We start from the raw sequence: 21,330 nt of genomic DNA, 5'->3' as shown, positions 1-21,330 counted from the left end.
GAATTCTTAGCAAAGGGTGAGCGAAAATCTGTGAGAGTTTTCTGTGAGCTAGTGTGCTAAGGGGTTTGGGTGAGAGGTTCTTGAATCACGTATCGATTCAAGAACAGGTGAGGCTAGTGTAGCAAATCAAGGTGTGTCTTGAGGTTGCTCTAAATCGGGTTTTGTATACTTGTAAGTTACAAACAGATTTACTAGTGAAATATTCTTGAAGAGAAAATCCCTGTGTTGTGTTCTGTGTTAGTTCCCGTATTACTACTCTTACATTTTCATAATGTTAGTCTTTCTGATTGTTAATTTCATCTTCTGAAACACCGTCAATGCATTCTCGGACTTGACTGACAAAAATGCTGGAAAACACATTGTTAATTAATATTTTTATGTATATATATATATATATATATATATGCATATATGGTAATCAATAATCATATAATCCAATAGTACCTCTCGTAAGGAGTCAATTCGTCGCAGTTCAGAAGGATGTACGTATGTGCGCTGTGGTAGTCCTTTTTGTTTGACCAACAAGTTTCTTTTAGTTTCCCACTTAGACATCCAATCGGTGAGAATATATCTGGTACACCTTCTACTGCGTAAGTTTGTCCTACACCCCCTATCATCATAACGTCTTGGAGCCCGTTTGCGTGTACGAACCTTTGGAGAAAAATCGTAAGACATGAAATGAGAAGTTTTTTCTGTCAAACTTCCCGCCACGATAGACCCTTCAACTTTTGCTAAGTTTTTAACCTTACCCTTTAAATGATTCATAAAGCATTCGAACAAATACATCCACCTAAACCGAACAGGTCCTCCTAACTCTGCTTCGTGAGGGAGGTGTATAGGTAAATGTTCCATAACATCAAAGAATGCAGGTGGGAATATTTTCTCTAAATTGCACAACAGTATTGGAATATTTGTCGAAAGTTGTGAAACTACATCTGCTGATAACGTCCTTGTACTTAAATCATGAAAGAAAGCTCCAATGCCTCCTAGTGCCTCATGGACATGTCCCAGTAGGAGTTCAGCAAACGCAAAAGAAAGTAATCGTTGCATAAACACATGACAATCATGACTCTTCATCCCTGAAAACTTTTGTCCTTTCTCCACAGATTTAGGTAGATTAGATACATACCCATCATGAAATTTCACGGCTGATGATACTCAATTAACCAATGCAGTTTTTTGTTCTGCACCCAGCCGAAATACTGGAACTGGTGCTTTCCCATTACTCACAATATGAAACTCAATTCTATTACATATATCAGGCAAGTCCATCCATGATTTGACGCTGTCTTTGGTTCTTCCTTGGACGTTCAATATGGTATGAATGATGTTATCGAAAAAAATCTTTTCAATGTGTATAACATCAAGATTGTGTCTCAGCAAATGATCTTTCTAGTATGGCAGATCCCAAAATATACCTTTTTGTGCCAATTATGATGAACCCAATATCCATCAGACATATTCGTGATATGTCTATATTTTGCATCATTTAGGTTGCATTTTAGAGTCCAAATCATATGTTTCCTCATTCATTTTAGGTTTTTAGGCTTCAAAGTAAACTTTAGGATTTGCATTAGGTCCCAAAGTGTTTTGCATGGTTTGAAGCCTTTATCAGGTGCTTTTGAGGATGTTTGGAGCTCAAGAGGAAGATCAGGAGTGGAGACGGTGAAGAAGAGGGTCAAAAATGGTGAAAACCGCTTGAAGGAATTTCTCGGCGAAAACTCGTACCGGCTGGATCAGAACATCGGCCAAAATCGCTATGAGGTGGCCTTTACCGGCTAAAAATCATTACCGGGTGGAAATTCCATCGGGTGAAATTTTATGCCGAGGCGAAAAGTTTTTATCAGCTAAAAAACTTACCGCGTTACATGCTTCTCGGACATTTCCCTTACCGCGGGAAGCATTTATCGGCTAAATTCTATTTTCACCTGCGCGCCTCAAAGATCTCAAATCCGGGGAAACTTCCAGTCCGAACCAGTTGACGGGGTCTTCATCAAAGTTGGAGATAATCAAGCCAAGATCCCATAACAGTTGGAATCACGTAGTTCGGACCAGTGAGTAGTGAGATATCGCCTCCGGAAGGCACGCCTGTCTCGCATGCATCCAAAAGCAGATCAGATGGGTTTTAAAGATTACGTGGGACGATGCCCTTCCAGCTCGAATCAGCTTACAGGACCTTCATCAATATTCGAGGTCTGTGAATGCTCTTTCCAGAACACATAAGGTCGCCCAACTCGGCATAGCGGTTTGAAAGATATCGTCTCCGGAATAGATATCGTCTCTGGAATAGACATCGGTCTAAAAGCTGGTTTTTTCGGTCATTTCAATGCGGTGCAAAGATGAGCAATCCGGGGAGCCTTCCACCTCCAAAGCTCCGACGGTTTCTTCACCAAAGTTTGATCTGAAAGAGTTATCTTGATCATGGAGCTGGTTTCAAAGCATTTGGAGTCGTGTGCTGAAAGTTATTGCCTCCGTAAGACAAGTTGATCGGTATGAGCCCAAAGAGTTGCGATACGCGCTAAGTATTTTTAGAGACCTCGGCATCGTTACCTCGACATCGCTTAGGCCGAGGCTCATCCCCTAAGATCTCTCTGGATAAAACCTCGTACTAACTACTTGGTATGTCAAGATCGAGGCATGCATGCAAGAAAAGCCAAGCTGAAAGCGACTAAGTGTTGGACGTACACCTCGGCTAAAAGGCCTCGCGATTACATGCCGGACTCCATCTTCCTGAACCCCTCGACTACCAAGCCCCTCCGCACTGCAAGCCGAGGTCCCTTGTCACGAACCCAGATTCAAGAACAAGTTGACTCGGAGGATGCACGTGAAGATGGATTGAAGACTAGGGTTTATGCATGTTCTTGACGTGTTCTTCATGAGATCTTCATCTTGATCTTTGCTCACGTGCACCCCTTGGCATCTAGACCTCGGCTTCACTCTCTCACACACCGTGGTGCTCACCCGACGACCCAAGAAGAGCGTTCAGTACCCGGTTTGTTCCAGGCTGACCCGCGACACTTACCCTTCACTATAAATAGATTTTAGGACCAGAAACCTAATCATCTTTTATCTTATCTTATTTCCTGCCTGTTTTAGTTTTAAGAACTTGCCTCTTTTGTGAAACTTGATTAATCTAATCCGATATCTCGTTTTCACGTAATAAATCTTGTTCTTGTTTATTTTTTTTATTCACCAGCATCAAACTCCTTATCATGACTAGCTACACGTCTTGCAAAGGACTTAGTGAGCTCGTTATGATCAGTGAGTAGTCCGTTTAAGAGGCTTTAGATAGGTAGATTAGGGTGCTTTCATGATAGATTAGCGAGTTTAGGGGTCTAGTCTTGCATGTTTCATTCTTTAACTGACGAGATCTCTAAGCTGGATCCAAGCACATCACTTGCGGTTCAGATCTGAGACATATCTCGCATCAAAAGTGTTCGTAGAAATGTCTGAACCAATCGGTTAGAGGTTTAAGAGTCTTTCATCGCGAGAGTGATAGTTTGACCTTCTTAAATGACCTACTGAACTCGATCTTAAAGCTGACTGATTCATGCTTCTCAAAAGGGATTTTGGTATGAAAGAGGATCAGTTTAGATGTTTAATACTTTAATGAGAAGATTATCATATTTTGAGTTCATGTTAAATGAAACTGCTTGATAATATTGATTCATTAACTTGCTAGTCTAGCTTGGAAGCACCCGAGTCTTTGATCCTGTCTAAAGCTTCTGCCTTTATCATATATCATCATCATCCGATCATTTGCTTGTTTATTTATCGTCATTTGCATCCTCATCTAGTTTAAATATCATCTCTTGTTTCACTTTCATGCTCATTTGCTTATTAAGTAGATTAGTTACCAAAAACTCTTGCTTGATCATCTTGACTTAAGATTACAAGTAACATAGATTAGTGTCTCTCCACAAGTTTGGTTTGATAACCCCTTGTACTACAAGACAAGGGATTGATAACCTCCATAAAGAGCCTTAAAAACTCTTAGTTATCAATTGGCGCCGTTGCCAACTTGTGGGAGCATTAGTCTCTTATTTGTTCTTGATATCAAGACATTACTTTCTTTTGTTTTACTAGCTCTTTTACAAGTTCAGGCTTTGCTTTCAGGTGCATGAAAACCAGGTCTCGCAGCACAGATCCGCCTCTCCCTTACAACAACAACATCAACCGAATCGAAAGGCGAGCAAGCGAGAGAGAAAGGCACTTTGAAAGGCCTGGAATGGCAGAACAGCAAAGGATAGAGCAACAGGCTCAGGATGCCGAGCACCAGGCTCGGGCTAATCAAGCACAGGCCGAGAGGAACGAGCAACAGGCCTACGTTAACCAACAACAGGCTCAAAGAAATGAACGGCTTGCTCAACAGAATCAACATCAAGCCAATAGAAATGAGCAGCAAGCCCACCATGTTCCTCCGCCTCCACCACCAGCTCAGAGACAACCTCCTCCGGTCTTTGTTGGAGAAAATGACCGCACAAATGCGCACCAATATAGAGCCGGGATACAGGCACCACCTGTGCAAAACAACTTTGAAGTTAAAGCTTTACTGCTCAATATGGTGCAGAACACCAAGTTTCACGGCCTACCCGGAGAGGATCCTCTAGAGCATCTAGATCAATTTGATCGAGTTTGCGACCTGACAAAGATAAACGGGGTATCAGAAGATAGTAAAGCTCACCAATGGGAAAAGAACCTCCCGAGGGGTTCTATTAAAACGTGGAAGCAATGCAAGCTAGCGTTCTTGTCCAAGTTCTTCTCCACCTCACGCACGGCCAAGCTGAGGAATCAGATCTCTAGCTTCGCACAACATAACAATGAGAGCTTTAGTGAAGCTTGGGAACGGTTCAGGAGCTATACCAACCAATGCCCACACCACGGCTTCTCGGAGGCCTCCCTCCTAAGTACTTTATACTGAGGTGCTCTCCCCAAGATACAGCCTTAAACGGAAATTTTCTTGGGAAAGAGATAAACGCGGCAATGGAGCTAGTGGAGAACCTGGCCATGTCCAATGATACTTATGGAGAAGATTTTGACAGGGTTAACCGATTAGAGGGATCTAGTAAAGAACAGCGAATCGAAAAGGATATAAGAGAGCTACAGAGCAAGCTTGACAAGGTCCTCATGGCTACAGAAAAGCCAATACACTTTGTAGGCGAGTTCGATGAGCAAGGACCGAGCTTTGTTAATGTCAATGAAGATGGTCTAACTCAAGAAGAGATAAACTACATAGGGAATCAACAAAGGTATCAGCGGTTTAACAACTTCGGGAACAATCCAAACCTCTCATACAGAAACCCAAATGTAGCTAGTTAATATGTTCATAATTTGCATCATTTAGGTTGCATAATTCATTCCAAATCATGTTTTATTCCATGCATTTTAAGTCCTTAGGGTTTGTTTTAGAACTTAGGAGATGCATTAGGTCCCAATGAGTCTTTGCATCTTTTGAATGTTTATCAGGTGTATTTGGAGCTGAAAAGATGAATCCAGGAGGTGGAATGGTGATCAAGGCTTGAAAAACGGTGAAATTGGGTCTTTGGAGGTTATCGGCCATTCTCGCGCACCAGGAAGGTTTTTCTCGGCCAAAACGTGTACCGCGAGTGGATTGTATCGGCCAAAATCGCCGGGTGCAGACACGTTTCCGAAATCGCCTTTCCGGGGAACCTTCCGGTCCGATTCAGTTGGCGGGTGCTTCATAAAAATTGGAGAGGATTGGATCACGGTTCCAGAGCAAGTGGAATCATGGAATTCGGACGCGTGAGCAGAGAGTTAAGCTCGTCGGAAGAAACCCCTATCTCGCTGCTGTTTTGGACCAAGCCAATGAGCTCTAAAGAATGCGAAGGACGGTGCACTTCCAGGCCGATTCAGTTTTCGGGGCCCTCATAAGAATCCGAGACATTTGAGTCCTTTTTCTAGAACATCCGAGATCATTCAATTCAGAGCTATGAGCAGGACGATACGGTCTCCGTAATGGACACATGTATAGACGTTTCTCTCTGATCGTGTAAATGCACTGGAAAGATGAGCCCTCCAGGAAGCCTTCCACTTTCCAAGCACCGAAGCTTCCTTCACCAAAGTTAGAGATATATGAGTCCTCTGTCCTCTGCAACCAGAATCACTCAATTCGGACAAGTATCTCAGACGTTACACTCTCCGGAATGCGAAGTGGTCCAGACAGCCCTGAATGACTAAGTTAAACATGCCGCGATGGAATGCCACGGTCCACACTTGGCCGTGGCAACTTTTTCAAATCTTCGACGATTGACACGATCTTCATGCCACGGTCTACACTTGACCGTGGCAAACAGACAATTGGCTGGGAGGAACTTTACAAGCATTCGGGTTTTGACACGGTTTGAATGCCACTGTCTGGGACTTGACCGTGGCAAACAAACACTTGGTTGGGAAGGACTTTACGAGCATTCGGGTTTTGACACGATCTGAATGCCATGGTCTGGGAGTTGACCGTGGCAACTTTTACACACCTTCGGGGTTTGACACGACCACTTGCCACGGGTTTTGGACGAGGCTTGTTAGACCGTGGCATCAAAATGCAACCAAGAACACGCGAACAAAGCTTTGACACGGTCAAGTTGCCACGGCCACACCAAGAACACACTTGACCAGGGCAAACCCATCTTCACCCACCAAGACTGGGTCAGTATCCGGTTTGTTCCGGGTTGACCCGGTTTGCCAAAGACAACTATATAAGGATTTTAGACCTAATTTAGAGAGGACTTTTGATCCATTTTTAGTCTCTTTTCCCTTTTTGTGAAAGACCACTTGTTACACTTTACTTTTGAGCTTAATATCGATTTCAAGAGTCTTTTTCATCTTGTTTTATCATTTCTTATCATCAAATCACACTTCTAATCATGATTAACAACACATCTTGCAAAGGATCTAGTGTGTTGATCATGATTAGTGAGTAATCTCATATTAAGGTCTTATATATGTAGATTAGGGTGCTTAAGTGGTAGATTAGTGAGCTTAGGGGTTAGATCATGCATATTAATTTCTCTACAACTTGTTCTCTATGCTAGATCCATACAAATCATATGTGGTCTAGATTCTGGGCATTTCATGCACCAAAAGTGTTTGATGAAATGCCTGAACCAAGGTTGTTAGAGGCTTAAGTGTTATTCATCATGGGAATGATTGTCTATATGCTTAAATGACAGATTAAACTGATTCTTAATGCTTGTTAACTCATGTTTCACTGATGATGATTGGGTTAGAAACTGTTTTAGCATAGGAGTTAATACCTTCATGAGAGGATTAACTTAATTAAAGATGTTTATGTTGAATGGTTTGCTTGATCATATGATTCATTAGCTCATTAGTTTATCACTGAAGGCACCCTAATCCACTATCATGTCTAAGACCTTTCTCATCATCATACGTACATTCTCATCATTTGTCATTTGTTTAGTTCTTGTTTAATCATTTCATTAGTCTTTAATCCTGTTTAAGTTTGTAGTTGTCTTTAGATAATCGAAACCACTCTTGTTTGCTTGAATTAAGAACCTGATTACATAGCTTAGTGTCTATCACCACATTCTTGGATTGATAAACCCCTTGTACTACAAGACTGAGGATTGATAACCTCTATAAAGAGCCTTGAAAACTCTTAGTTATCACTAATCCTTAAGACCAAGTATACCCTGCTCAACAACACCAACAAAGCTATGCTCCTAAATATCCATTTCAGAATAGCTTTCAGCCTAAGCAGCAATTCAGTGGGCAACAACGGAGCTACAATCAGCAGAATCAACCGGCTCAGAGCAACACCTTCAGTAACCAACCGCACCAGCACAAGTTCCCACCAGGATTCAATCTGCAGCCGATGGGTAATCAGCAACAGAACCAGGGAACGACCAAAAATCAGATGGGGCCTGACGTCTGTGGGCTTCTACAGCAGCTGTTACAAGGTCAGCAACGAGTTGAGATCCAGCACGCCACAATGCAACAGGATATCCAAGAGCTTAAGCAGAATCAAGCTTCTACATCATCAAGAGGTCCGGATTTACCAGGCAAACCGGAGCCTAACCCCAAGGAGTATGTGAACGCCATCACATTGCGAAGTGGAAAAGAATTACAAGCTCCAACACCTCAATCAAAGCTCATTGAAGACAATGAGCAAATTGGTGGGGAGGCAGCCTCAAATGATTCGCAAGAAGAAGAGATTGTGGAGAAAGAACCGATCAAAGACAAAGGTAAAGAGGTGGAGCTTGAAAAGCCCTATATTCCACCACCACCTTATCAGCCCAAGATACCATTCCTAGGGCGTTTCAAGAAACAAATCATAGATAGAGCCAAGGCGGTCTTTGAGAAACACTTGGAGAACACGCAAATGACCTTGCCTATCATAGACGCTTTCTTAGCTATACCACAGCTTGGAAAGTTTCTAAAGGATACCATTCTCAACAAGACAAAGGAGCTCCAGGGTATGGTGATATTGAGTCACGAGTGCAGCGCTATCATTTAAAGGAATTCAATTCCAAGAAAGCTATCCGATCCGGGAAGCTTTACTTTGCCGTGTGCCATAGGTCACTTGAAGTTCTCAAGTTGCTTGTGTGATCTAGGAGCTTCTGTGAGCTTAATGCCTTACACGGTGGCCAAAAGATTGGGGTTTAAAAGCTATAAGCCGGCCAAGATCTCCCTAGTATTAGCTGATAGATCGGTGAGATTACCGGTGAGTTTGCTTGAAGATCTGCCTTTGAGAATTGGTGAAATAGAGATCCCCACTGACTTCATAGTTCTTGAGATGGATGAGGAGCCTCTTGATCCCATCATCTTGGGAAGACCGTTCTTAGCCACAGCAGGAGCGATCATCGACGTGAGAGGAGGCATGATCGAGCTGCACTTCGGTGCCGAGACTATGAAGTTCGACGTGAAGGAAATGATGAAGAAACCGACTATTGGAGGTCAGATTTTCTATGTGGAAACCATGGAGGAGCTAGCTGATGAGCTTCTAGAGGAGTTAAACGCAGAAGACCCGTTACAAATGGTCTTAACTCGGGAACAAAGCGAGCACGGGTACTTGAACGAGGAAAGCGAGGTGTACAAGCATATTCTGGACCAATCGAAAAAACTTGGAGCTGAGACTAGGTTTTTGGAACTCAGGAAGAGTGGCCTCGATATTTTAGACATCGGGAGTCCAAGACTGTTGGGGAGACACCTCGGGATATCATGGCCGCAACAGCTTATGCCACGGCTAGTGGTAAACCTCGCAAGAAAGAAAAGGCCGAGGAGGGTGTTCCTTGGCAATGCAGCTTCGAAGCTGATTGGAATGAGGCTGATGCACCACCTGTTGAGCTCAAGCCTCTACCAGCAGGGCTGAGGTACGCTTTCTTAGGCTTGAATTCTTCATATCCCGTGATCATTAATGATAACTTGTTAGAGCATGAAGAGCGTGATTTGCTTATCGTGCTTAGAAAGTTCAGCAGAGCCATAGGGTATTCTTTGGCCGATATTAGAGGGATCTATCCTGACATATACACCCACAGGTTACACCTAGAAGACCAAGCCATGTCTTCTATTGAGCATCAATGACGTCTTAACCCAAACCTCAAAGAGGTGGTTAAGAAGGAGATACTCAAACTCCTTGAGGCAGGGATAATATACCCAATCTCTGACTCAAGGTGGGTATCTCCTGTTCACGTTGTGCCCAAGAAAGGTGGGATCACGGTGGTTAAAAACGAATAGAATGAGCTTATAGCCCAAAGAACCATAACCGGTCTTCGCATGTGCATAGACTATAGAAAACTGAATTCTGCTTCTTGAAAAGATCATTTCCCTTTGGCATTCATTGATCAAATGCTTGAGAGGCTAGCTAATCATCCTTATTTTTGGTTTCTTGATGGGTACTCGGTTTCTTTCAAATCCCCATAGATCCCCGAGATCAAGAGAAAACAACGTTTACATGCCCTTATGGCACTTATGCTTATAGAAGAATGCCTTTTGGTCTTTGTAATGCACCGGCTACTTTTCAAAGGTGTATGATGCATATCTTCTCTAACCTCATTGAAGAGAAAGTGGAGGTGTTCATGGACGACTTTTCTGTCTACGGCTCCTCTTTCTCCGATTGTCTTTCTAACTTGTCTTAGGTTTTAAAGCGATGTGAGGAGCACATGCTCGTCTTGAACTGGGAGAAATGCCATTTCATGGTTCAAGAAGGGATTGTCTTGGGTCACAAGGTATCAGATAAAGGCATAGAGGTGGACAAAGCCAAAATCGAGGTTATGGTGAACCTACAAGCTCCGAACTCGGTGAAAGGAATAAGAAGCTTCCTTGGTCACGCAGGGTTTTACAGAAGATTCATCAAAGATTTCTCTAAAATAGCTCGACCTTTGACGAGGCTATTGTGCAAAGAGGTTGAGTTTATCTTTGATGAGGAATGTGAGGAAGCTTTCAAGAGGATCAAGGAGGCATTGATCAGTGAACCGATTTTCCAGGCCCCTGATTGGTCATTACCCTTCGAAGTGATGACAGATGCATCGGATTATGTCGTGGGAGCTGTCTTGGGGAAAAAGAAAGACAAGAAGCTCCATGTGATCTATTACGCAAGCCGCACATTGGACTCAGCTCAAGAGAAGTACGCGACTACCAAGAAAGAAATGCTGGCCATTGTGTTTGCGTTTGATAAATTCAGGAGATATCTCGTGGGATCAAAGGTCATAGTCTATACAGATCACGCAGCTTTGAGATACCTCATGACCAAGAAAGATGCAAAGCCGAGGCTTCTTAGATGGGTTCTGTTGCTTCAAGAGTTTGATATGGAGGTGCTTGATAAGAAAGGTATTGAGAATGGAGCTGCCGACCATCTCTCAAGGCTGAGAATTGAAGAACAAGTACCTACAGACAATGCCTTGCCCGAGGAACATCTCATGCTTGTCAAGACCTATTTAGAAGTGGAGGAAGCCAACACGATCAGGGAAAGGAACCTACCGTGGTTTGCGGATCTTGTGAACTACTTGTCATGCGGTTTAGAGCCACCAGAGCTAGACTCCTATCAGAGGAAGAAGTTCTTTAGAGATGTGATGAGGTATAGTCGTATTTATACGTGCTTAACAAGGACCATATCTATAGACGGTGCTTAGCTGAGGAAGAGATTTACCCGGTGCTACAAGAATGCCACGGTTCAGTGTACGGTGGCCACTTAGGTGCTTTCAAGACGGTAGCCAAGGTTTTACAAAGTTGTTTTTGGTGGCCGACTATGTTTAGAGACGCTCAGAATGTTGTTTCAAGGAGTGAAGCTTGTCAAAGGCACGGTAACATATCCAAGAGGAATGAAATGCCTCAGAACCCGATTCTTGAAGTCGAGGTCTTCGACTGTTGTGGCATTGATTTCATGGGTCCCTTTCTAAGCTCATATGGAAATCAGTATATACTTGTAGCTGTGGACTATGTCAGCAAGTGGGTAGAAGTGGTTGCATCTCCAACCAATGATTCGAAAGTTGTGGTAAAGCTCTTTAAGAGCACCATTTTCGCGAGATTTGGAGTTCCAAGGGTAGTTATCAGTGATGGAGGTAGCCATTTCATCAATAAGACTCTTGAGAGTCTTTTGAAAAAGCATGGAGTGAAGCACAAGGTGGCTAGCCCTTATCATCCTCAAACAAGCGGTCAGGTGGAGGTCTCAAACCACCAGATCAAGGCTATTTTGGAGAGGACCGTGAGCTCATCTAGGAAAGATTGGAGCAAAAAGCTCGATGGCTTTGTGGGCTTACAGGACAGCATACAAAACCCCCTATTGGAACCTCACCATTTAACTTGCTCTATGGGAAAAGTTGCCATTTACCAGTTGAATTGGAGTACAAAGCTTTGTGGGCAGTGAAGCTTTTGAACTTTGATATCAAGACAGCTCAGGAAAAGAGAGTTCTACAGCTTCATGAGCTTGAGGAAATCCGTTTAGATGCTTTTGAGAGCTCTAAAATCTACAAAGAAAGAACCAAGGCGCTCCATGACAAGAAGATACACAAGAGAGAGTTCAAAGAAGGGGACCAAGTTCTGTTGTTCAACTCGAGACTTAAGATATTCCCTGGAAAGCTAAGATCTAGGTGGTCCGGTCCATATACAGTCCTTGAAGTGAGGCCATATGGAGCCGTTGTTTTAAAAGGAAAATATGGACAAAGCTTTGTTGTGAATGGTCAGAGGGTAAAGCACTACTTGGCATCAGAAACAAGAGAGGGAGCTACCTCAGTTCCTCTTCTTGAACCCAAAACTGCCTGAAAAGGTAAGTAAAGTCAAACTTAGAGACGTTAAACAAAGTGCTCTTGGGAGACATCCCAAGCTTATCCTTGTAAATACTTCATTTTAATCTTCGTTTTCTTTTTATTTAAAGCTTTTTGAAGGGGTTGTTAAGTGTTTCAGGTGTTAGACAGCGGATCTTGGAAGAAAAGAAAAGCAAAGAAGGCTTGTAAATACACGACCTGATGTTTTAAGAACAGGAGTACTCTAAGCCTCGGTATCGACCCTCGGCATAATCATGCCTTGGTCACCTTTTACCGAGTGAAAGCCTGAGAACCTCGGCTAAACTCCTTGCCTTATTTACATCAAGGGCCGTGTAGTGAAAAGAGAGCTCGCGAAATGACTAAGTGTGGGGGGGAAGCCCACGGTGTAAACACGTCGGTATAATTATACCGAGAGGCAATGTTCACAAGAAACGGTTAAAAAACCTCGTTTTGAGGCCGCGACCTGTTTACACTGGGGCCAAGTCACCAAAACCCCCAAGCACCAACAAGCACCCTCGGCATAATGCCCTCGGGGTGGAGCATGTCGAGGTGCCTGGTAACGAAAAAGAACGAAAACATGAACACTTGGGAACGCTTAAGTCAAAGAAGAAGGTTTGTGCGGTCAATGGAAAAGACTTGAGGGCCACGAGAATTTACGTGTTAGCATGAGCTCAAAACCCTCGGCTTGGTGCCCTCGGGGTGGAACATGTCGAGGCCGCTTGTGCTAACACGAGAAAAATAAGTCCAGACCGTACGACCCTCGTCTTATCCATACCGCGGTGTCTTAAAGGCTTTGCGCGGCATTTTGATTTCAAACGCTCGGTCAAGGAGAATTTTGGCGCGGTCAACAGCTGGAGTTTGAAAGGAAGGGGGAACCAGTCCCCACAACAGTCCAAAGTCCAGCTGGAAAGCGCGCTCCAGCCCATACCTGCCTCCATACCGAGCCAAAACGCAGAGTTTGCCTTCTTCACCCTTTTCTCTACATCTCATGCTCTTAACTCTCTCATTTCTCATTAGTTTTGCACGATTCCAAGTTTTCTAGACTCGTAAGGTGTTTTCTATTCTGCATAAGCATCTCATTAAGCTCGAATCTGGTGCTCCCAAATGTATTTGCATTCTAAAGAACTCATCTTTTTCCATTGTTGTTTGCAAGCTTTATTGTTTGTAAAATATGGAATCGATTCTTTTAGATTATTAAAACCTTTGGGAACAATTTTAGAAATTCAATCAGGATAGACAACACATGAATTTGTTTCATCAAAAACAATTAAAATTATCAGAGATCAACGTTAATTCGTCGTAAATTATTAACGTTAATTAGTCGTAAAAACGTTTTGACGTTAATTCGTTGTAAAACGTCGTTACGTCAACGTAAATTTACGACAATTTTACGTCGTATATTAAAAAAATATTAATGAAAATCTGATTTTTAATTAATAAATTAATATTAAAAATAAATTAATAAATTAATATTAAATAACACAAAATTAGAATTAAAAAATTAAATTAGAAAATAATTAATATATTAAAATACAAATTAAAATACAAAATGTTTTAAAAATTAAAATTAATCTACAAAGTGATATCAAAATCTTCGAAGTTGAGATCGAAGTTCCGAGAAGGCTCTCTGTCATATTCGTCGGAAACCGCTGTACCGTCGTTTTCCATCTGAACTACGGGAACCGAAGTCTGACCCAGGGTCGTCTGCTTATCAGAAGATCCACTGGAAGAACCCCCTCCAAGAATCCGTGACCTGCGTTGCCTCTCTCGGATTGCGATAGCCAACTGCAGAACCGCTGTCGCTATGATGTCGAAGAGACCGTTAATCTCAGAGATCTTTTGCTTCTGGACCACTTGCTCATCCCGTAAGCTGGTGATCTCAGCATTGGCTGTAGCAAGCTCCTGTCGCAGTTGAGCCGGATCCTCGTACGTGCGACTTCCCGAAGACGAGGCGACGGGACAGTCTCTAATAGAGCCCATCCCTAAAATGCGACCCTTCTTCCTCGAAGCAAACTACAAATAAAAGTGAAAACGGTAGATCATAACTATATATATACAGATAAATATATAGTAATTAAATTAAAAGGATTGAAATCATACCTCTTTGAAGATCTTGTCTTGCTTGAGAACGTTCAAAGGTACTTGGATAGTACCGTTAGATGTGACCTAGGTCTCCCGCTCGGCAATCCTCGTCATAGCTTCGTTATAGATCTCTTCCGACCGAGCATCTACAAAAGTTCTGTCCTTCTTCCGGTGAGTTACTTCGAAGAGCTTTGTCATTGGAGGAAGCTCTCCTCCGTTTCTCCTCCGCCCACAAAAAAAAGTTTAAAACATTAGTAAATATATATAAAATTATATAAAAATATAAAAGTAAATAATTTAAAATTAATTATCATCATCAGACGTCTTCCTGCAAATGATACTTGACCAGAAGTGTGCGGAGTCACTAACTTCCGACCGTCAGGACCGACCCGGTTTCGAACACCCGAACACTTAGCAGCAATTTCTTGTGCATGCGGGTCCATTCGATACGCCTTCAACCCGTTCCAGCAGTAAGTAGACATCGAGCTCGGCTTCGCGTCATCGCCGTCTATTTCCCAATTCTGCTTCCAGTCGGGAACGGTGTTGACAAGACGTTTCATCGCCTGAAGGCGGAACTGTGTCAGGACCTCCTCGTTGATCGAGATGTCCCAGTTCCATCTTTGCTGCAAAATAAAACAATATAGTTGTTAAAACAATTTATATGTAATAAAATTTAAATAATTAAAATTAAGAATGAGAAAGAGAGATTTACCGCGAAGCATTTGTACCAGGTATCGAAAATGTCTTGCGACACCTTGCCCCAGTTGTAGTGAGGCTCGACGAAATAGCTCTTAATTGTGTCGAAAACGCTACGGCCGACACAATTATCCAAGCCAAACCTATAAAACATAAGTATATTATTAATTAAGTCAATGATTTATTTCAAAAGAATAATAAGATAAAGAAAAAAACACTTGCCAATAAGAGTCTGGTATCGCTTTTCTGGGCACCAGCCGTCGTAAACCCTCCCGTCTTGGTAGGGCTAATAGGTCCTCCACCGTATACCGGGCATACGGAAGCGAAAGGCGGGGTTCGGGTGCCGGTGGTGGAGGTGGTGGTGGAGACTGCTCAACTGCCGTGTTCGGAACCTGGAAGGCTCCAAAGGAAGACGGGATCTCGGTATTACCCGAGGCAGACGTCCGAGATAGAGAATGTCCGACCGCCATAAAGTTGATGTAGTAGGTTCTCCGATGAGGTATCGTCTGTAAAAGACAAATACTAATTAAAATTATTTTCTGAACATATTATCTAATTCCGAACCTAATTATAAACAAATTCTGAACCTAAACTAATTCCAAACCTAAACTAATTTTCCTATATTAATTAAATTAATTATAAATAATATTAATTATAATTATATATATTATAAATATATATTAAAAATTAGAAAAAAATACCTGAAAACTCAGAGAAAAACGGAGGAGAGAAGGCATAGATAGAGAGAGAGAGAGAGAGAGAGAGGAATAGGAGGAATGAGCAACGAAGTGGAGAATATGCATCCTTATAAATAGTTTTTATATTCGTCATAAATCCATCGTATATTTACAACGAATTTACGACGAAAGTGTCGTAAATCTGACGCATAATATCCACCGATCCAAAAATCATATAAGACAAACACACATGACTATCTTTGGATTAAACGACGGATTTACGACAATGCTCGCAAATTGTCGTAAATCCGTCGTAATGTTACGACGAAATTATGACGATATCTTATAAATCATTTTTTACATAACGGCTGAGTTTCCAAGGATCGTCGTAAATATGTCGTAACATTACGACGGATTTACGATATATTTTGAAAAATTTGATAAAATGAAAAAATTTCTACATGCCCAAGTATCTACATGCATTACTAAATATTGTATATATGTGCAATACAACTTCTGGTAAGTATACATAGCATAATGATGAATATATCTAATGTTTAAGATGAGCCCTTACATGTTTCCCTAAATGTATATATGTACTTAAGAACACTTGATAACATATATATGTGAAAAAATTTCAATTTTTTTTTTGTATATAACGGATATGTATCTTATGAGCATGTAAACCATATAATTTTCATGCTTGAAATCCATCATATAGGCCAGGAAATGATGATTACAGGATATGAGGAATTTCTTCGTAACTTTGACAGAAAATTACGTCGAATTTACAATGATCTTGTACAAATCATTGTAAATTCGACGTAACGTTTAGCATAGATTTACAAGTTTTTGGATCTTTTACTAGAACTCCTTTTAGCATAAATGTGTTTCCTCAGGAAACTGCACAAAACAACACTTGTATAAAGTGAGAAAGCTAAACCCTATTGGTTAGGGTTAGAGTGTTACGACGATTTTATCAAAAGCGTCGTAAATTCATCGTAAAAGCCAATGCCTGGTTAAAGTCAACATTTGACAATTTTTTTAATTTGATTGTCTTTCACTTTTACACATTTGTAAGTAATAAAAAGTTACTTTTATATTATTTAACAATATTTCCCTGCCTAAACCATTTAAAATTACATTTAATGAGACAAACTGATTAATATTATGTTTAGCATTCATGTACGTCTTCCGGGGATATGTCATTTTGTTCATCATCTTCATCGCCGTCCTCAATCTCATCATCTTCATCAGCAGCTTCTTCAGTGTCGTCCCCATGGAGATGTTCAACTTGTCGATTACGTGGATCAATTAAAAGAACACGTTCTTCAACCTCAGGTTTAGTTATGTCTACACAATCATCCTGTTGCATAGGCGGGAGATCTACACCATCAATTATACCCCTTGGAGCAACTTTAATAACCGCCAACCATGAAATTCCATTACTTCGAACTCGAGGATTTGGAACAAATGTGACTTGTTCTGCTTGTGATGCAAGGATAAAAGGTTCAAACTTATTGCATCGTCGTGACGCATTTACATCTACCACTCCGAACTGTTAATACGCACTCCACAACCCACCGTTGAATCAAACCAATCACATTTGAATAGAACAGTTTTCATCCTTACTAATCCAGGGTATTCCACTTCAATTATCTCTTTTATGATCTCATAAAAGTCCACTTCACCTCGTACACAAACTTCATATTTGGTAGTTGCCCGTTGAATGCCATGACTGTAAGTATGGAAAACATAGCCACCGGTGAAATACATAGCTGCAGTAATTATCTTAGATATATGAACATGGAGCAACTCATGAAACCATACTGCATATGTCATGTCATCATGATCGACCTGAGCTTTTAACCACAATGCATAATGTGAAGATGAAAACAAGGCTGGAGCAGCACGTGTAGCAGTCCGCCTAGCTCTGGGACTGACACGGGAAGACTTGCGAAGCAATCTACACACGTGGAGGTGAGCTGGAAGCTGAGCTGGAGCTGCAGGACGTGCTGGACACTTCAAGAGACGAGAAGCTGACGTGGATAGGAAGCTTAGAGTATCTTGGAGGATCTTTGAAGAAAATATCAAGTTTCCTCTATCTTAGGAGAAGATAAGGAAGGTGAAGACTCTCATGAAGATTTGGAGAAATCGTAAAGAGAGTCTGGGCTTAGAGTAGCCGCAAGTCCTATTATGTATAAATAGGCGTGTGAAAAACCTTGTAGGGTTTTTAACACAACTAAGAGAATTCTTAGCAAAGGGTGAGCGAAAATCTGTGAGAGTTTTCTGTGAGCTAGTGTGCTAAGGGGTTTGGGTGAGAGGTTCTTGAATCACGTATCGATTCAAGAACAGGTGAGGCTAGTGTAGCAAATCAAGGTGTGTCTTGAGGTTGCTCTAAATCGGGTTCTGTATACTTGTAAGTTACAAACAGATTTACTAGTGAAATATTCTTGAAGAGAAAATCCCTGTGTTGTGTTCTATGTTAGTTCCCGTATTACTACTCTTACATTTTCATTTGGTATCAGAGCGGTCATCTGTGTGTATTACAAACAGGTGAGATCCTGCAGAGAAAATGGAGAGCTATAAGGAAATGGTGAACAACTCCAGGATCATCCTGGATGATGGGAACTACGGGTTTTGGAAAGCTAGGATCAGATCCATGATCAAAGGGATCGATCCACTGGCATGGAAGGCAGTAACTGATAAATGGGAAGAACCACTGGTAGCTGATGCCAACGGAGTCTTTCATCCAAAACCAGAAGAAAGTTGGACTGAAGAGGAGTCAAAAAGAGCAAAGTACAATTCAAGGGCGCTGACTACCATTCACACCAACATATCAAGAAAGACATTTGAGCTGATTCAAGGTGTTGTGACTGCCAAAGAAGCATGGGACATACTTCAGATGCAGTACGAAGGAACAACAAAGGTTCAAAACTCCAGAAAGGACATGCTTGTTTCTCGCTTTGAGAATCTAAAAATGGAGGAGGATGAAACCATTTCTGAATTCAGTTCAAAACTAAGTGCTCTGGCACAAGAAGCAGCTGTGTTGGGCAAAAAGTACAAAGATAAGAAGCTGGTGAAGAAATTCTTGAGGTGTCTGCCATCGAGGTTTATGTGGTACAAATCTGCACTCAGTGTGTCCAGCAACACAGAGAACATGCCATTAAGTGAACTTGTAGGCATGCTGAAAGCTCATGAGATGGAGCTAGACAGTCTGAAGAAACCTAAAAGTCTAGCTCTAAAATGTGAAAACCGCACCACTGAAGATGAGGAAGACGATCCCATAAGTCTTTTGGTTCGAAGATTTGATCGTGCTTTGCGGAAAACTGGGAAACCTCAGAAGAAGGTTGCCTCCTTCAAGAAGACAACTGAGGGGGACAAGTCTAACATGAAGAGTGAGGTGCAGTGTCATGAGTGCAAGGGATATGGACATTTCAAGAATGACTGTCCTACTATCAAGCGACGGGAGATTCAGTGCTATGGCTGCAAAGGATTTGGACACACTCAGCTGGAATGTGTCAATGATCAAAATCGCAGGAAGGACAAGTCCATGTTGGCTGAGGAAGAATCGGATGATGACTCAGAGGATGACTCAGTTGAAGAGACAAACAACTTTGTGACGTTTATCGGGATCGCTGAAATTGAGGAGGGACAGGAGTCAGAGTCAGAGCCTGAATAAGAAAAGGAGGATGATCTCATAAGTAGCTACAAGGAAGTACGTCATGTCCTGGTTAGCCTCAACAAAGAAAACAGTGAATTGAAGAAAGAAAACCAGAGACCGTCCGTACTAGTAGACAAGCTCAGCAAAGATCTCGAAGCAGCAAATGCACTTGGCCAGGGAAGTGTCAACTTGATCAAGGAGAAGCTGGAATTAGCCAACAAAGCTGAAAGTCTGAGGCAGCATCTAAAGGTTGAAAAGCAAATATCGGAGAAGCTGGAGTCAGAACTAGATCAGCTAAAGAAGCAGATTCAGATGTTCGCAGGGACCAAGCAACTAGACAAGATCATGAGCTACGGATGTCAAGCCAATACAAAGCATGGGCTGGGGTACAGTGGATGGGAACAAAGGAGCTCAGATGAAATCAAGTTTGTCTCATCCGAATACAACCAGCCTGAAGGACGAAGATCTGCCACCAAACCGCGAAAAGGACGAGAGTGCTATTACTGTGGCAAGATCGGACATATCAAGGCATACTGCTACAGCAGATGGAACAGGGTTCAGAAACTGATGAAGCAACGGAAGTTCAGTTGGAATGGATCCACGAATCAAGTCTGGGTCAGGAAAGAGGATTTGCGATTTGAATCTAAGGGACAACTGAAGAAGAATCCCATCAAGCCGAGAGAATTCACTGTTAAGAGATCTTCCAGAGTTGATCCAATGTCAATGCTGTGGCATGGATTCAATTGCAACATGGCACAAGTTGAAAGCGACGAAGACGAGTCAGAGCCTTGGTACTTCGATAGTGGCTGCTCACGGCACATGACTGGAAACCGAAGCTACCTCCGAAATGTTAAGAAAATTAAGGGAGGAAGAGTTACGTTTGGTGATGGAAGTGTCGGTGCCATACAAGGAATAGGTATTACAAAAGACGAAGATCAGCCTGATCTAGTCAATGTATACTTAGTAAAGGGAATTAAGGTGAATCTTATCAGCATAAGTCAATCCTAGCTGGAGAAAGATCAGGCAACAATTGCTACATGTGGAACAAGTCAGGGTCGGTTATGAGCTGTTTTATTGCCTGTGATAATCTGCAATTGTGGCATCAGCGACTCGGACACATGAACATCAGGAATCTCAATGATCTCATCTCAAAGGAGAGCATTAGAGGAGTTCCAAAGATTAAGGGAGGTGATAAGTTTGTGTGTGGAGCGTGTAACCAAGGCAAACAGGTCAAAGTTCAACACAAACGAGTACCTGATGTAAAATCCAAAGCACCACTTGATCTAGTTCACATGGATCTGATGGGGCCAGTTCAGACAGAGAGTTTGGGAGGTAAAAAGTATGTGTTTGTGCTGGTTGACGACTTCACCAGATTCACATGGGTCAGGTTTCTCCGAGAAAAGTCTGACACGGCGGACAGCTTCAGAATCTGGGCTCTACAACTCATGAATGAACGAGGTTCAATCAAACGAGTCAGAAGTGATCATGGAGGAGAGTTTCAGAACGAGTTCATGAAGTTGTTCTGTGAAAGTCATGGAATAGCTCATCAGTTTGCTGCACCCAGAACTCCACAGCAAAACGGCGTAGTGGAACGGAAGAATCGAACACTTCAGGAGATGGCTCGTGCGCGATGATCTATGGAAATCAAGTTCCCAAACGTTTTTGGGCAGAAGCAGTCAGCACAGCATGTTACATGCGAAAGGGAACATCAAAAACTCCTTATGAATTATGGAAAGGAAAGACGCCTAACGTAAGTTACTTTCATATCTTTGGATGCAGGTGCTACATCTTGAATGATAAGGATCATCTTGGAAAGTTTGATTCAAGGAGTGATGAAGGAATTTTTCTAGGCTACTCAGGTCATAGCTCAGCCTTTCGTGTGTTCAACATGAGGACGAAGGTTCTGGTTGAGTCAGTCAATGTGGTGTTCGATGACTACGCTCAGATGGAATGGGAGAAGCCTCTGATCGGG

At 42.1% G+C, this 21,330-nt stretch overlaps 1 protein-coding gene and 1 non-coding gene across 2 annotated transcripts; one reads left to right on the top strand and one right to left on the bottom strand.

Annotated features, from left to right (window-relative positions):
* Window positions 1–4,780: 4,780 nt before the first annotated feature.
* LOC112084784 lies at window positions 4,781–4,887 on the bottom strand. Its single transcript, XR_002898444.1, has one exon. It is a non-coding gene; the product is annotated as a small nucleolar RNA R71 (small nucleolar RNA).
* A 13,382-nt stretch (window positions 4,888–18,269) lies between these two features.
* LOC112084350 lies at window positions 18,270–20,992 on the top strand. The gene is made up of 3 exons (XM_024153470.1): window positions 18,270–19,360; window positions 19,433–20,336; window positions 20,465–20,992. The coding sequence occupies exons 1-3, from the start codon at window positions 18,270–18,272 to the stop codon at window positions 20,990–20,992; spliced, it is 2,523 nt and encodes an 840-aa protein (XP_024009238.1).
* The last annotated feature ends 338 nt before the right edge of the window (window positions 20,993–21,330 follow it).

Source organism: Eutrema salsugineum, unplaced genomic scaffold, assembly GCF_000478725.1.
Source record: "Eutrema salsugineum unplaced genomic scaffold, Eutsalg1_0 scaffold_4, whole genome shotgun sequence".
NCBI classification, from domain to species: Eukaryota; Viridiplantae; Streptophyta; class Magnoliopsida; order Brassicales; family Brassicaceae; genus Eutrema; species Eutrema salsugineum.
The sequence above is the reverse complement of the archived record's forward strand: the minus strand, read 5'-3'. Positions and strand labels throughout refer to the sequence as shown.